Genomic DNA, 15,864 nt, shown 5'->3' with positions numbered 1-15,864 from the left:
GCACTTCTGCCCCGCTAGTGGCGGCTACTCCGACCTGACCGCACTTCTGTCCCGCTAGTGGCGGCTACTCCGACCTGACCGCACTTCTGTCCCGCTAGTGGCGGCTACTCTGACCTGACCCCACTTCTGCCCCGCTAGTGGCGGCTACTCTGACCTGACCCCACTTCTGCCCCGCTAGTGGCGGCTACTCTGACCTGACCCCACTTCTGCCCCGCTAGTGGCGGCTACTCCGACCTGACCGCACTTCTGTCCCGCTAGTGGCGGCTACTCTGACCTGACCGCACTTCTGCCCCGCTAGTGGCGGCTACTCTGACCTGACCGCACTTCTGCCCCGCTAGTGGCGGCTACTCTGACCTGACCGCACTTCTGCCCCGCTAGTGGCGGCTACTCTGACCTGACCGCACTTCTGCCCCGCTAGTGGCGGCTACTCTGACCTGACCGCACTTCTGCCCCGCTAGTGGCGGCTACTCCAACCTGCCCCACTTCTGCCCCGCTAGTGGCGGCTACTCCAACCTGCCCCACTTCTGTCCCGCTAGTGGCGGCTACTCCGACCTGACCGCACTTCTGCCCCGCTAGTGGCGGCTACTCCAACCTGACCGCACTTCTGCCCCGCTAGTGGCGGCTACTCCGACCTGACCGCACTTCTGCCCCGCTAGTGGCGGCTACTCTGACCTGACCGCACTTCTGCCCCGCTAGTGGCGGCTACTCCGACCTGACCGCACTTCTGCCCCGCTAGTGGCGGCTACTCTGACCTGACCGCACTTCTGCCCCGCTAGTGGCGGCTACTCTGACCTGACCGCACTTCTGCCCCGCTAGTGGCGGCTACTCTGACCTGACCGCACTTCTGCCCCGCTAGTGGCGGCTACTCCGACCTGACCGCACTTCTGCCCCGCTAGTGGCGGCTACTCTGACCCGCTCCCACTTCTGCCCCGCTAGTGGCGGCTACTCCAACCTGCCCCACTTCTGCCCCGCTAGTGGCGGCTACTCCAACCTGCCCCACTTCTGCCCCGCTAGTGGCGGCTACTCCAACCTGACCGCACTTCTGCCCCGCTAGTGGCGGCTACTCCAACCTGACCGCACTTCTGCCCCGCTAGTGGCGGCTACTCTGACCTGACCGCACTTCTGCCCCGCTAGTGGCGGCTACTCCAACCTGCCCCACTTCTGCCCCGCTAGTGGCGGCTACTCTGACCTGCCCCACTTCTGCCCCGCTAGTGGCGGCTACTCTGACCTGACCGCACTTCTGCCCCGCTAGTGGCGGCTACTCCAACCTGACCGCACTTCTGCCCCGCTAGTGGCGGCTACTCTGACCTGACCGCACTTCTGCCCCGCTAGTGGCGGCTACTCCAACCTGCCCCACTTCTGTCCCGCTAGTGGCGGCTACTCCAACCTGCCCCACTTCTGCCCCGCTAGTGGCGGCTACTCCGACCTGACCGCACTTCTGCCCCGCTAGTGGCGGCTACTCTGACCTGACCGCACTTCTGCCCCGCGAGTGGCGGCTACTCTGACCCGCCCCCACTTCTGTCCCGCTAGTGGTGGCTACTCCAACCTGACCGCACTTCTGCCCCGCGAGTGGCGGCTACTCTGACCCGCCCCCACTTCTGTCCCGCTAGTGGTGGCTACTCCAACCTGACCGCACTTCCACCTCTCTTCCCACACCAACACCTCTGACTGGAAACAAAAGCCAAAGAGCTGAATTTCTCCAGATTGTCTGCCCCATGCATTGGGGCGGATGGAACACTTGAAAAGCAGTAGGTGCGATCCATTTCGGGCAGAGGGCAATTTCGGCCCCCCTGAGTCCAGATTTGGGAGGATAAGGACGGGAGAGATAGGAGGAATTCAGATGGATGGACCTTCAGTATGTATAAACAGGAAAGGCATGTGAGAAAAGCATGAGACCCCTTAGGGGAGGGTATTCATCTGAAAGTTAAGACAAAGAACTCGACATACCATTGGGCTCCTTGGTTTAAGAAGAGCCCTTACAGGTTCAATGGTCCTGTCCATATTCTACCCCAAGCCCATCCCTAAAAAGAGAATAAAAGGAAGACCTAAAGAGCCTTTAGGGTGAAGAGCTTCCAGGAGTGAGAATCGTCTAACACTCTTCCGAGAGTGGACCCATGCTGACCTGAGTTTAACACTCTTGGCAGTTCTCGAAGAGAGGAAGAAGAAGAGCTGTTTGCGCACGCCCGCCGTCTGTCCGATCGGGACCGGCAACATCTGTTTGTCATGGTCGTATGTTTTTGCTGTATAACTAGTGTGTCTTAAACTCTGATTAAACACAATATACCCACCATATTGGTTTGCAGTCGATGCTGAACATTTGAAAGACTAAAGATAAGCTAATATCAACATATTGGCTAATCGCTACAATTATGTATCACTGAACAAAACATAAACTTCAACAAAACCCGTTCTATATGAAAATATATGTCTAAAAGGACAGTACTTACCCAAACTTAAATAATAAAAAGGAAGAGCAGCTAAATTTGTAGAATACTGCGGTAATATATACAGTCCACCTGGCGGTTTATTCCATATGAACATATTTCTTGCTATATGTGAATATATCCTATCGTGTATGATCTGTGGAAGAAAATAATGTCAAATGTCATTCAGTTTGATTTTCATAGAACCGAAGCCACACTTTGAGATTATTTTTGGCCTCTTTGTAAAGGGGGCTGATTGGGGCACTGTATGGCCTCCTGGGCTTTGGTGCTAGTAGACCTGTGAGTAGATGACTAATCTTTTGGCGCTGCCTGGGATGCACCCGTAGTGGCATGGAGCACCAGTAACAATAAATTGGGGAATCTCCTCTGATCCCATGGCAGGACCAGCGACAGAGGCTGCTGGCAGGCGCGTCCCAACATTTATGCCAGGACTGCAGATCCATCGATGTTTGGCCCTACCAGCGAACATGTTAGCACAGTTGCCAGAGAGCATTAGTTGTTAGGTGCTAGGTTTAAAATTAAAAGTTCTTTTTTCAGTGACTGTCACATTTAGGCCAATTTCATAAATTGAGAATCAGGCCAGCTTATTTTAGACATAACATTGCTACGCATGTGCTCTGTCTCAATGCATAGCCAACCTGAAACATAATTTTAAAAGCTCTATTCAAAGGAACTAATATACTAACTCATATGTTGAAAACACACTTTTCATTTTAGCATAAATTTAATTAGAAGCCTATTGAAGGCTCGAGATAAAAAATGATTATTAACTTATGTGACTTTAACTGGAGCTCCGGTGAGTCAATTATGTTATTCAGATAATATTTGCCTGTGGAACGTAAGTTTCTTTTAAAATGAAGCACCTTTCTAACCCGTAAGAAGCAAGCTTACTTTAAAATCAATATATTAACAATTAAAACTATATGTCCCGTCATTCGAAAGTCTTGTGTCAACATTAACTATGCATGTCTCAGTATTAATTGTGTTTGCACTTGTTGATACCTGCACTATCATGTTTTTAATAAGATTTTCCTATTATTATGATGCTCTGTGACACGCCAGTTGCGAACTTTGGTCACTGGGTAACACTGTGGAGCAGTGTATTTCTCTCACCTCAGCTCTGAATTGGTGCCACATTTGATTTTTGGTGTACGAGGTAAGAAACCAGCTCAGTTAGTTAGTTTTAAGAATACTTTTACGAGTATATATATTTGGTAACTTTTTTTTTTCCTATTTCCGGGTAATAAGTAATGTTTAAAACACCTCTCTGGCCATTGCTTTTGCCAGCTCTCTGATGATTCCTGCTCCCTGATGACAGAAGAACGTTTCCGTGTATGGTGCTGTAGATCGCTGCTTCTTTCATTATTCAACATTGCTCTGCCATGAACAGCAGTTGGCTTTGCTCTGCAGATGTTAAGTGGGACACAGACCTGATAACTCAGCACTCATAGTTCTGTATTCTCTCTCCCTGCAAACTATGCATTAAATCTGGATCTTTTTTTCCTATCGTGTCAGCCCACAATGAGCAGAATATCAGGTTAGAAACAGAAATATAGAAATCTACAGCGCTAAAGGAGGCTATTTCAGCCCATCGTGTCCGCGCCGGCCAACAAAGAGACACACGACCCTCGGTCAGCAGCCCTGAAGGTTTCATATAAACCTATGAACAATGAACAATGGCGGAAAGGTAAAGAGCATCCTGCCCAACCAGTCCGCCACAGACACCCCTTGCACTGCAACATTCTACACTCCACCCCAACCGGAGCCATGCGATCTCCTGGGAGAGACAAAAAAACAGATAAAAACCCAGGCCAATTGGGGAAAAAAATCTGGGAAAATTCCTCTCCGATCCATCCAGGCGATCGAAACTGGTCCAGGAGATCACCCTGGCCATATTTGATTCCCTGCAGTACTTACCATCGTATCTGCGCCAGCCAACAAGAGGTTAGCCAGTCTAATCCCACTTACCAGCAATAGGTCCGTAACCCTGCAGGTTACCGCACTTTAAGTGCCCATCCAAGCACCTTTTAAATGTGGTGAGGGTTTCTGCATCCATCACACTTCCAGGCAGTGAGTTCCAGACCCCCACAACTATCTGCGTGAAGAAGCTTCCTCTCAAATCCCCTCTGAATCTTCCAGCAACCACCTTAAAACTATGTCCCCTCGTAATTGACCCCTTTACCAAGGAAAATAGGCCCTTGCTGTCCACTATATCCAGACCCCTCAAAATTTTATACACCTCAATGAGGTCTCCTCTCAGCCTCCTCTGTTCCAATGAGAACAAACCCAGACTATCCAATCTGTCCTCATAGCTAAGATTCTCCATTCCAGGCAGCATCTTAGTAAATCTCCTCTGCACCCTCTCTAGTGCAATCACGTCCTTCCTATAATATGGTGACCAGAACTGCACGCAGTATTCCAGCTGTGGCCTTAACCAGAGTATTATACAATTTAAGCATAACCTCCCTGCTCTTGTATTCTATGCCTCAGCCAATAATGGCAAGCATTCCGTATGCCTTCTTATCCACCTGGCCTGCTACTTTCAGGGATCTGTGGACAAGCACTCCAAGGTCCCTTTGTTCATCTATACTATTAAGTGGCCTACCGCTTAATGTGTATACCCTTTCCTTATTAGCCCTCCCCAAGTGCATTACCTCACACTTCTCCAAATTAAATTCCATTTGCCACTATTCTGCCCACCTGACCAGTAGATTGATATCCTCCTGCAGTCCATGACTTTCCTCTTCATTATCAACCATACAGCCGATTTTAGTATCATCTGCAAACTTCTTAATCATACTCCCTATATTCAAATCTAGATCATTGATGTATACCACAAAAAACAAGGAACCCAGTACTGAGCCCTGCGGAACCCCACTGGAAACATCCTTCCAGTCACAAAAACATCCATCAACCATTACCCTTTGCTTCCTACCTCTAAGTCATTTTGGATCCAACTTGCAACTTATTCCTGGATTCCATGGGCTTTAACCTTCGTGACCAGTCCGCCATGTGTGACCTTATCAAAAGCTTTGCTAAAATCCATATATACTACATCGTACTCACTACCCTCATCGACCCTCTTGGTTACCTCCTCGAAAAATTTAATCAGGTTAGTCAAACACGATCTTCCCTTAACAAATCTGTGCTGATTGTCCCTAATTAATCCATGACTTTCCAAATGTAGATTTATCCTGTCTTTCAGGATTTTTTCCAATAATTTTCCCATCACTGAGGTTAGGCTGACAGGCCTGTAATTACTCGGCCTATCCCTTTCTCCCTTTTTAAACAAGGATACCACATTAGCAGTCCTCCAGTCCTCCGGCACCATGCCCAAATCCAAAGAGGACTAGAAAATGATGGTCAAAACCTCTGCTTTTTCCTCTTTTACTTCGCTCAACAGCCTGGGATGCATTTCAATCGGGCCTGGGGACTTATCTACTTTCAAAGCTGCTAAACCCCTTAATACCGCCTCTCTCTCACTATGTTTATTTCATGCAGAATTTCACACTCCTGCTCGATAGCAGTATCTGCATTGTCCCTTTCCTTTGTGAAAACAGACGCAAAGTATTCATTAAGAACCATACTAACATCTTCCACCTCCACGCATGGAGGAAGAGTTTTGCCTCCATCACCTCAAGGAGCAGAATATTGAATCCTGAAGGAAGAACGCTAATAACCCCTTTCTGCCAAGTTCAGCGAATCAGTTCGCTGTGAAGGTAGCTCACATACAACCCCCTTCTCTAACAAGGCAGAAAATTGGTCCATGGTGAGGGATACCCATTTCTTTCCCTCAAAACTGAACAGATCAGAGCCTTGAAGATGGGAGCTATTCCTTTAGCCCAGCTCCCACTCACTGGGGGGACTTCTAACTTTTGGTGGGGGCTGATAGATCGTAGAAAATCCTGAAGTCCCGGTCTCCCCGTACGCTGTGGAATTTTAATTCCACAGTGTGCGTACAACGTCATTGACAGGTTCCCCACCTTGCGTCAGCCTGATTGACAGGCTTGGTTTCGAGTCGGGCGGGGACTGCTGGAGAAGAGAACACAGGATCAAGTAAGTCTGGGCCCCGACCCTGGGGACTGGGGTCCGATCTCTGACCCCTGTGGATGGGAGTCCGATCCTAGACCCTTGGGGGAGGGGATTCTGATGGTGAGGGAGCTTGGGGATCCAAGAGGAAGCACTCCTGCCCCTTCTGGCCCACAAGAGTGCTCCTCGAGGCTGTCCTCGCCTCGTTGCAGCTGACGGGAATCGCGAGGCCTGGAATCTCCGCCGGCCACAGTTAAACCTGCAAAGCAGGTTAAATCAGAGGCTTCTGCCAACCCGCCTCCTAGGAGTGCGTAGGCTGCTGGCACCTTGTCCTGCCTGAGTAAAAGCCGGATGTTGGCGGGTTGGACAAGCTTCAATTTCTTTGGGTATTTAATTCTCCATCTGCATCCAATCCCACCCACTCGCCCATGTTAACATTCCCCCTATTGACTCGAAAATGGGGGCCTGGGGAAGACAGGCTACCGCCTCAAAACCACCCACTAGAAAAAAATCTCTCGACCTCGGATAGGAAAGGAAAACTCACATCAACCTATTCCCCATCCCAAAAGAGTTTGCTACACCCTGTCTAATTTCTGCCCATCCCCTTCCCCATTACTCTCTCTCTTCCACCTCCTTCAAATCCTCCCACCTGCTTCTTCCTCCATCACCTCTCCCTCTTACCTGCAAGTCCTCTCCAGATCCTCTGTCCATTGTCCCCATCCTCCTTCTCCTCCTACCTGCCCCATAAGTACTTTTCAGAAAATCATAATGAATAGATAGATAAAGTGAAATGGAAAATGTATGCACCACTCACCATGTAGCCTAAAAAATATTCTTTCCTCAATTTATTCAATTCTTCATAATGCTCAAAATATTCAGGAAAATATTTTAGTATTACATGTGAAGATTTCTGTGAGGGAATCTAAAATGTCCATTAGGCTGTATTTAAGCACCTCCCAGCAATTGGCTCAACAGCACTTCTGTCAAGATGTTTTAGGAACAGGTGATCTGTCCACCTCAACCATGGATAACATGGAGAGAAACATCCCAAGAAATGTATTTTGTTTCTAAATAGATCTGTTTAGAAAGGACGCAGTATATGTGTGCAGAAGTTGGAAAAGTGTAAAAACATTGTGTAGATCAGTTAAGCAAACTGATCATAGATAAGAAACTGAAGGAATATGTTTTGTGACATTTGTGGCTGTACAGCAGAAAAACTGCAAGATTCAATTTTAACAGTGACTTTGTTCATCAGGATTTACTAAAAACAGCTATTTTTTGACTGAATAACAGCAAACTGGAAGACACAATTTGAACAGACATGTATTTAACATTTCCCAGCCATGTAAATTACTAGGACTCATTAAAGACATCAATTATCCATGATATCTGCAACTGAAGCTAATATCTTGATATTATAAATTGTGAAATCCGTGTGAATTGATCTTAAATATACCAATAAGATTCTACTAAACCAGGTTAAAAATCTGGCTGTGTTTTCTTCCATTTAAAAAGGGTTTCAGTTGCCTTTGTTCTTGCGAAGCAGCTTAATTAAGTGTTCAATGTAAATATCCGTCCTACGTTTTGAGGATTCTAATGGATTGATCTCAGCAATTCATAGAAATATAGAAAATAGGTGCAGGAGTAGGCCATTCGGCCCTTCGAGCCTGCACCACAATTCAATAAGATCATGGCTGATTATGCAACTTCAGTACCCCATACCTGCTTTCTCTCCATACCCCTTGATCACTTTCACCGTAAGGGCCACATCTAACTCCCTTTTGAATATATCTAACGAACTGGCCTCAACAACTTTCTGTGGTAGAGAATTCCACAGGTTCACAATTCTCTGAGTAAAGAAGTTTTTTCTCATCTCGGTCCTAAATGGCTTACCCCTTATCCTTAGACTGTGATCCCTGGTTCTGGACTTCCCCAACATCGGAAACATTCTTCCTGCATCTAACCTGTCCAACCCGTCAGAATTTTATATGTTTCTGTGAGATCCCCTCTCATTCTTCTAAATTCCAGTGAATACAAGCCTAGTCGATCCAGTCTTTCTTCATACGTCAGTCCTACCATCCCGGGAATCAGTCTGGTGAACCTTCATGGCACTCCCTCAATAGCAAGAATGTCCTTCCTCACATTAGGAGACCAAAACTGTACACAAAATTCAAGGTGTGGCCTCACCAACGCCCTGTACAACTGCAGTAAGACCTCCCTGCTCCTATACTCAAATCCCCTAGCTAAGAAGGGCAACATGCCATTTGCCTTCTTCACCGCCTGCTGTACCTGCATGCCAACTTTCAATGACTGATGTACCATGACACGCAGATCTCGTTGCACCTCCCCTTTTCCTAATCTGTCACCATTCAGATAATATTCTGCCTTCCTGTTTTTGCCACCAAAGTGAATAACCTCACATTTATCTAAATTATACTGCATCTGCCATGCATTTGCCCAATTCCCTAACATGTTCAAGTCACCCTGTAGCCTCTTAGCATCCTCCTCACAGCTCACACTGCCAGCCAGCTTAAGGTCATCTGCAAACTTGGAGATATTACATTTAATTCCTTCGTCTGAATCATTAATGTATATTGCAAATAGCTGGGGTCCCAGCACTGAATCTTACGGTACCCCGCTCGTCACTGCCTGCCATTCGGAAAAGGACCCGTTTATTCCTACTCTTTGCTTCCTGTCTGCCAACCAGTTCTCTATCCACATCAATACACTACCCCCAATACCATATGCTTTAATTTTGTACACTAATCTCTTGTGTGGGACCTTGTCAAAAGCCTTTTGAAAGTCCAAATACACTACATCCACTGGTTCTCCCTTGTCCACTCTACTAGTTACATCCTCAAAAATTCTAGAAGATTTGTCAAGCATAATTTCCCTTTCATAAATCCATGCTGACTTGGACCGATCCTGTCATTGCTTTCCAAATGCGCTGCTATTACATCTTTAATAATTGATTCCAACATTTTCCCCACGACCGATGTCAGGCTAACCGGTCTATAATTCCCTGTTTTCTCTCTTCCTCCTTTTTTTAAAAGTGGGGTTACATTAGATACCCTCCAATCGATAGGAACTGATCCAGAGTCAATAGAATGTTGGAAAATGACCACCAATGCATCCACTATTTCTAGGGCCACTTCCTTAAGTACTCTGGGATACAGACTATCAGCCTTCAATCCCATCAATTTCCCTAACACAATTTCCTGACTAATAAGGATTTCCTTCAGTTCCTCCTTCCCGCTAGACCCTCGGTCCCCTAGTATTTCCGGAAGGTTATTTGTGTCTTCCTTAGTGAAGACAGAACCAAAGTATTTGTTCAATTGGTCTGCCATTTCTTTGTTCCCCATTATAAATTTACGATTCTGACTGCAAGTGGCCTACATTTGTCTTCACTAATCTTTTTCTCTTCACATATCTATAGAAGCTTTTGCAGTCAGTTTTTATGTTCCCAGCAAGCTTACTCTCATACTCTATTTTCCCCCTCCTAATTAGACTCTTTGTCCTCCTCTGCTGAATTCTAAATTTCACCCAGTCCTCAGGTTTGCTGCTTTTTCTGGCCAATTTATATGCCTCTTCCTTGGATTTAACACTATCCCTAATTTCCCTTGTTAGCCACGGTTGAGCCACCTTCCCGATTTTATTTTTACGCCAGACAGGGATGTACAATTGTTGAAGTTCATCCATGTGATCTTTAAATGTCTGCCATTGCCTATCCACCGTCAACCCTTTAAGTATCAGTCGCCAGTCTATCCTAGCCAATTCATGTCTCATACCATCGATGTTTCCTTTACCCAAGTTAAGGACCCTAGTCTCTGAATTGACTGTGTCACTCTCCAGCTTAATGAAGAATTCTACCATATTATGGTCACTCTTCCCCAAGGGGCCTCACACAACAAGATTGCTAATTAATCCTCTCTCATTACACAACACCCAGTCTAGGATGGCCAGCTCTCTTGTTGGTTCCTCGACATATTGGTCTAGAAAACCATCCCTTATACACTCCAGGAAATCCTCCTCCATCGTATTCAATTCAGATTCATTACTGTTTATATGGATTTCAATATTGGGTAAAATCAGATTGTGATAATGTGATGAAACTCGCTAACTCCTTTGGCAAAAGTGACCAAGGACTGTCCTGAAGTTACTGCATTTTATTTTTATTGTGTATCACCACCAAAATGCAGCTGCTTGTCTATTTCAAAGAAATTTCAAAGAGAAGCAGAGTTTATCAACTGCTTATTGTGTCCTTTCTGAGTTATGATGGATAATCTGGAAAAAACAATTGGATAAGTACTTGAAGGGTAAAAATTTGCAGGGCTATGGGGAAAGAGCAGAGAAGTGGGACTAATCGGATCGCTCTTTCAAAGAGCCAGCACAGGCATGATGGGTCAAATGGCCCCTTTCTGTGCTGTATGATTCTATGAAGGACATGTCTGTCACTCTCATATTTCAATTGAAACTTCCTACCCAAGGGATAAACAAAAAACAATATTCTATTACTGCAGAGCATGAAAAGCTGCACTGTCCGAATTCACTCTACCAACTCTCAGCAATTAGCCCTCAGGTAAATTTTATAAATTTGCGCTCCCAGTACAGAGCTTTAACCGATGGGAGGACACATTGAAAACTTGGATGGAGAGGTCAACAGGCTCTGCAGAATTTTGCATTCATTAATATTTTTTAAAAGTTTGGTTTTCTTTCTAACGACCTGCTTTAAATCCAAGAGACTGTGCTAACTGGTGAAGAAGGGCTGGTGTGAGATGAGACTAATTAATAAGATTATGAGGGGGATTGACAAGGTGGATGCAGAGAGAATGTTTCCACTGATGGGGGAAACTAGAACGAGGGGGCATGATCTTAAAATAAGGGGCCGCCCATTTAAAACTGAGATGAGGAGAAATTTCTTTTCTCAGAGGGGTTGTAAATCTGTAGAATTCGCTGCTTCAGAGAGCTGTGGAAGCTGGGACATTGAATAAATTTAAGACAGAGATGGACAGTTTCTTAACCGATAAGGGAATAAGGGGTTATGGGGAGCGGGCAGGAAATTGGACCTGAGTCCATCATCGGATCAGCCAAGATCGTATTAAATGGCGGAGCAGGCTCAAGGGGCTGCATGGTCTACTCCTGCTCCTATCTCTTATGTTCTTATTTCCCAATCTCTCACCAGTTAAAAAATACTCTGTTTTTCTATTTTTCGTACCAACGTGGATAACTTCACATTTCTCTGCATTATATTCGATTTGCCATGTTCTTGCCCACCCAATTAGCCTGTCTATATCCCCTTGAAGGCTCTTTGCGTCCTCCTCACAACTTACATTCCCACCAAGCTTTGTATCATCAGCAAATGTATTACATTTGGTCCCCTCATCCAAATCATTGATATAGATTGTAAATAACTGAGGCCCAAACACTGATCCTCGCGGCATCCCACTAGTTACAGCCTGCCAAACCAAAAATAACCTGGTTATTCCTACTCTCTGTTTTCTATCCGTTAACCAATCCTCAATCCATGCTAGTATATTACCCCCAATCCCATGAGCCCTCATTTTGTTTAATAGCCTTTTGTGTGGTACTTTATCAAATGAAGGCACTGGAGCTGTGGATGGATTCACTCTGGAGCATCCGCGATGCTGAGGATGTCGTGGATAGCATGTTCAGTGAGTTGGTCACACCGCAGGTAAAGGTTACAAAGGCAGATAGGGGATGGGTGACCATCAGGCAGAGTAGGAGTAGGAAGGCAGTGCAGGAGTCCTCTGCGGTCATCTCCCTCCAAAACAGATACACCACTTTGGATATTGTTGGGGGAGATGGCTCATCAGGGGAAGGCAGCAGCAGCCAAGTTCATGGCACCATGGGTGGCTCCGCTGCACAGGAGGGCAGGAAAAAGAGTGGGAGAGCTTGCGTGATAGGGGATTCTACTGTAAGGGGGATAGATAGGCGTTTCTGCGGTCGCAACCGAGACTCCAAGATGGTATGTTGCCTCCCTGGTGCAAGGGTCAAGGATGTCTCGGAGTGGCTGCAGGGCATTCTGGAGGGGGTGGGTGAACAGCCAGTTGTCGTGGTGCATATAGGTACCAACGATATAGGTAAAAAGCGAGATGAGGTCCTACAAGCTGAATTTAGGGAGCGAGGAGTTAAATTAAAAAGTAGGACCTCAAAGGTAGTAATCTCAGGATTGCTACCAGTGCCACATGCTAGTCAGAGTAAAATAGCAGGATAGCTAAGATGAATACATGCCTTGAGGAGTGGTGCAAGAGGGAGGGATTCAAATTCCTGGGACATTGGAACCGGTGCTGGGGGAGGTGGGACCAGTACAAACCGGACGGTCTGCACCTGGGCAGGACCGGAACCAATGTCCGAGGGGGAGTGTTGCTAGTGCTGTTGGGGAGGGGTTAAACTAATATGGCAGTGGGATGGGAATCTATGCAGGGAGACAGAGGGAAATAAAATGGGGGCAGAAGCAAAAGATAGAAAGGAGAATAGTAAAAGTGGAGGGCAGAGAAACCCAAGGCAAAAATCAAAAAGGGCCATATTACAGCAAAATTCTAAAGGGACAAAGAGTTTTAAAAAGACAAGCCTGAAGGCTCTGTGCCTCAATGCGAGGAGTATTCATAATAAGGTGGATGAATTAACTGCGCAGGCAGCTATTAACGATTATAATATAATTGGGATTACGGAGACATGGCTCCAGGGTGACCAAGACTGGGAACTCAACATCCAGAGGTATTCAACATTCAGGAAGGATAGACAGAAAGGAAAAGGAGGTGGGGTAGTGCTGCTGGTTAAAGAGGAAATTAACGCAAAAGTAAGAAAGGACATTAGCTTGGATGATGTGGAATCTGTATGGGTAGAGCTGCAGAATACCAAAGGGCAGAAAACGCTAGTGGGAGTTGTGTACAGACCACCAAACAGTAGTAGTGAGGTTGGGGATGGCATCAAAAAAGAAATTTGGCATGCGTGCAATAAAGGTACAGCAGTTATCATGGGCGACTTTAATCTACATATTGATTGGGCTAACCAAGCTCGTAGCAATGCGGTGGAGGAGGATTTCCTGGAGTGTATTAGGGATGGCTTTCTAGACTAATATGTCGAGGAACCAACTAGAGAGCTGGCCATCCTAGAATGGGTGTTGTGTAATGAGAGAGGACTAATTCGCAATCTTGTTGTGCGAGGCTCCCTGGGGAAGAGTGACCATAATATGGTAGAATTCTTTATTAAGATGGAGAGTGACAGTGGTAATTCAGAGACTAGGGTCCTGAACTTAAGGAAAAGTAACTTCGATGGTATGAGACATGAATTGGCTAGGATGGACTGACAAATGATACTTAAAGGGTTGACGGTGGATAGGCAATGGCAAAAATTTATAGATTACATGGATGAACTTCAACAATTGTACATCCCTGCCTGGAGTAAAAATAAAAAGGGAAAGGTAGCTCAACCGTGGCTAACAAGGGAAATTAGGGATAGTGTTAACTCCAAGGAAGAGGCATATAAATTGGCCAGAAAAAGCAGCAAACCTAAGGACTGGGAGAAATTTAGAATTCAGCAGAGGAGGACAAAGAGTCTAATTAGGAGAGGGAAAATAAAGTATGAGAGGAAGCTTGCAGGGAACATAAAAATTGACTGCAAAAGCTTCTATAGATATGTGAAGAGAAAAAGATTAGTGAAGACCAACGTAGGTCCTTTGCAGTCAGAATCAGGTGAATTTATAATGGGGAACAAAGAAATGGCAGACCAACTGAACAAATACTTTGGATCTGTCTTCACTAAGGAAAACACAAATAACTTTTCGGAAATACTAGGGGACCAAGGGTCTAGCGAAAAGGAGGAACTGAAGGAAATCCTTATTAGTCAGGAAATTGTGTTAGGGAAATTGATGGGATTGAAGGCAGATAAATCCCCAGGGCCTGATAGGCTGCATCCCAGAGTACTTAAGGAAGTGGCCCTAGAAATAGTGGATGCATGGGTGATCATTTTCCAACATTCTATTGACTCTGGACTGGTGGGTAGCTAATGTAGCACCACTTTTAAAAAAATGAGGGAGATAGAAAACAGGGAATTATAGACCGGTTAGCCTGACATCGGTGGTGGGGAAAATGTGGGAATCAATTATTAAAGATGTAATAGCAGCGCATTTGGAAAGCAGTGACAGGATTGGTCCAAGTCAGCATGGATTTATGAAAGGGAAATCATGCTTGACAAATCTTCTAGAATTTTTTGAGGATGTAACTAGTAGAGTGGACAAGGGAGAACCAGTGGATGTGGTGTATTTGGTCTTTCAAAAGGCTTTTGACAAGGTCCCACACAAGAGATTACTGTGCAAAATCAAAGCACATGGTATTGGGGGTAATGTATTGATGTGGATAGAGAACTGGTTGGCAGACAGGAAGCAGAGAGTCTGAATAAATGGGTCCTTTTCAGAAAGGCAGGCAGTGGCCGGCAAAACATGTACCACGATCGCGCGGCTGTATCGCGTGACATTGATGTTAACGACCCTGTGTTTGTTCTTAATTATGGTCTTGGTCCTAAATGGTGCCACAGGGTTCAGTGCTAGGACCCCAGCTATTTGCAATATACATTAATGATTTAGATGAAAGAATTGAAAGTAATATCTCCAAGTTTGCAGATGACACTAAGCTGGGTGGCGGTGTACGCTGTGAGGAGGATGTTAAGAGGCTGCAGGGTGACTTGGACAGGTTAGGTGAGTGGGTAAATGCATGGCAGATGCAGTATAATGTGGATAAATGTGAGGTTATCCATTTTGGTGGCAAAAACAGGAAGACAGAATATTATCTAAATGGTGACAGATTAGGAAAAGGGGAGGTGCAACGAGACCTGGGTGTCATGGTACATCAGTCATTGAAGTTTGGCATGCAAGTACAGCAGGCGGTGAAGGCGGCAAATGGCATGTTGGTCTTCATAGCTAGAGGATTTGAGCATAGGAGCAGAGAGGTCTTACTGCAGTTGTACAGGGCCTTGGTGAGACCACACCTGGAATATTGTGTTCAGTTTTGGTCTCCTAATCTGAGGAAGGACATTCTTGCTATTGAGGGAATACAGCGAAGGTTCACCAGATTGATTCCCGGGATGGCAGGACTGACATATGAGGAGAGACTGGATCAACTGGGCTTGTATCCACTGGGGTTTAGAAGAATGAGAGGGGATCTCATAGAAACATATAAAATTCTGATGGGATTGGACAGGTTAGAGGCAGGAAGAATGTTCCCATTGCTGGGGAGTTCCAGAACCAGGGGTCACAGTCTAAGGATAAGGGGTAAGCCATTTAGTACCGAGATGAGGAGAAACTTCTTCACTCAGAGAGTGGTTAACCTGTGGAATTCTCTGCTACAGAAAGTTGTTGAGGCCAGTTCGTTAG

General features: G+C 45.8%; 1 protein-coding gene across 1 annotated transcript in view; it reads right to left on the bottom strand.

The window, feature by feature from the left end:
* The window catches only part of LOC139266596 (exostosin-1-like), a 365,501-nt gene that overhangs the window by 286,024 nt on the left and 63,613 nt on the right, over positions 1-15,864 (bottom strand). Inside the window, exon 5 of the mRNA XM_070884192.1 lies at positions 2,448-2,580. Coding sequence (XP_070740293.1) covers positions 2,448-2,580 — 133 coding nt within the window. The remainder of the gene's footprint in view (positions 1-2,447; positions 2,581-15,864) is intronic.

This window comes from Pristiophorus japonicus, chromosome 7, assembly GCF_044704955.1.
Source record: "Pristiophorus japonicus isolate sPriJap1 chromosome 7, sPriJap1.hap1, whole genome shotgun sequence".
In the NCBI taxonomy this organism is placed as follows: Eukaryota; Metazoa; Chordata; class Chondrichthyes; family Pristiophoridae; genus Pristiophorus; species Pristiophorus japonicus.
Note: the sequence above shows the minus strand (reverse complement) of the source record. Positions and strands in the feature narration are given on the sequence as shown.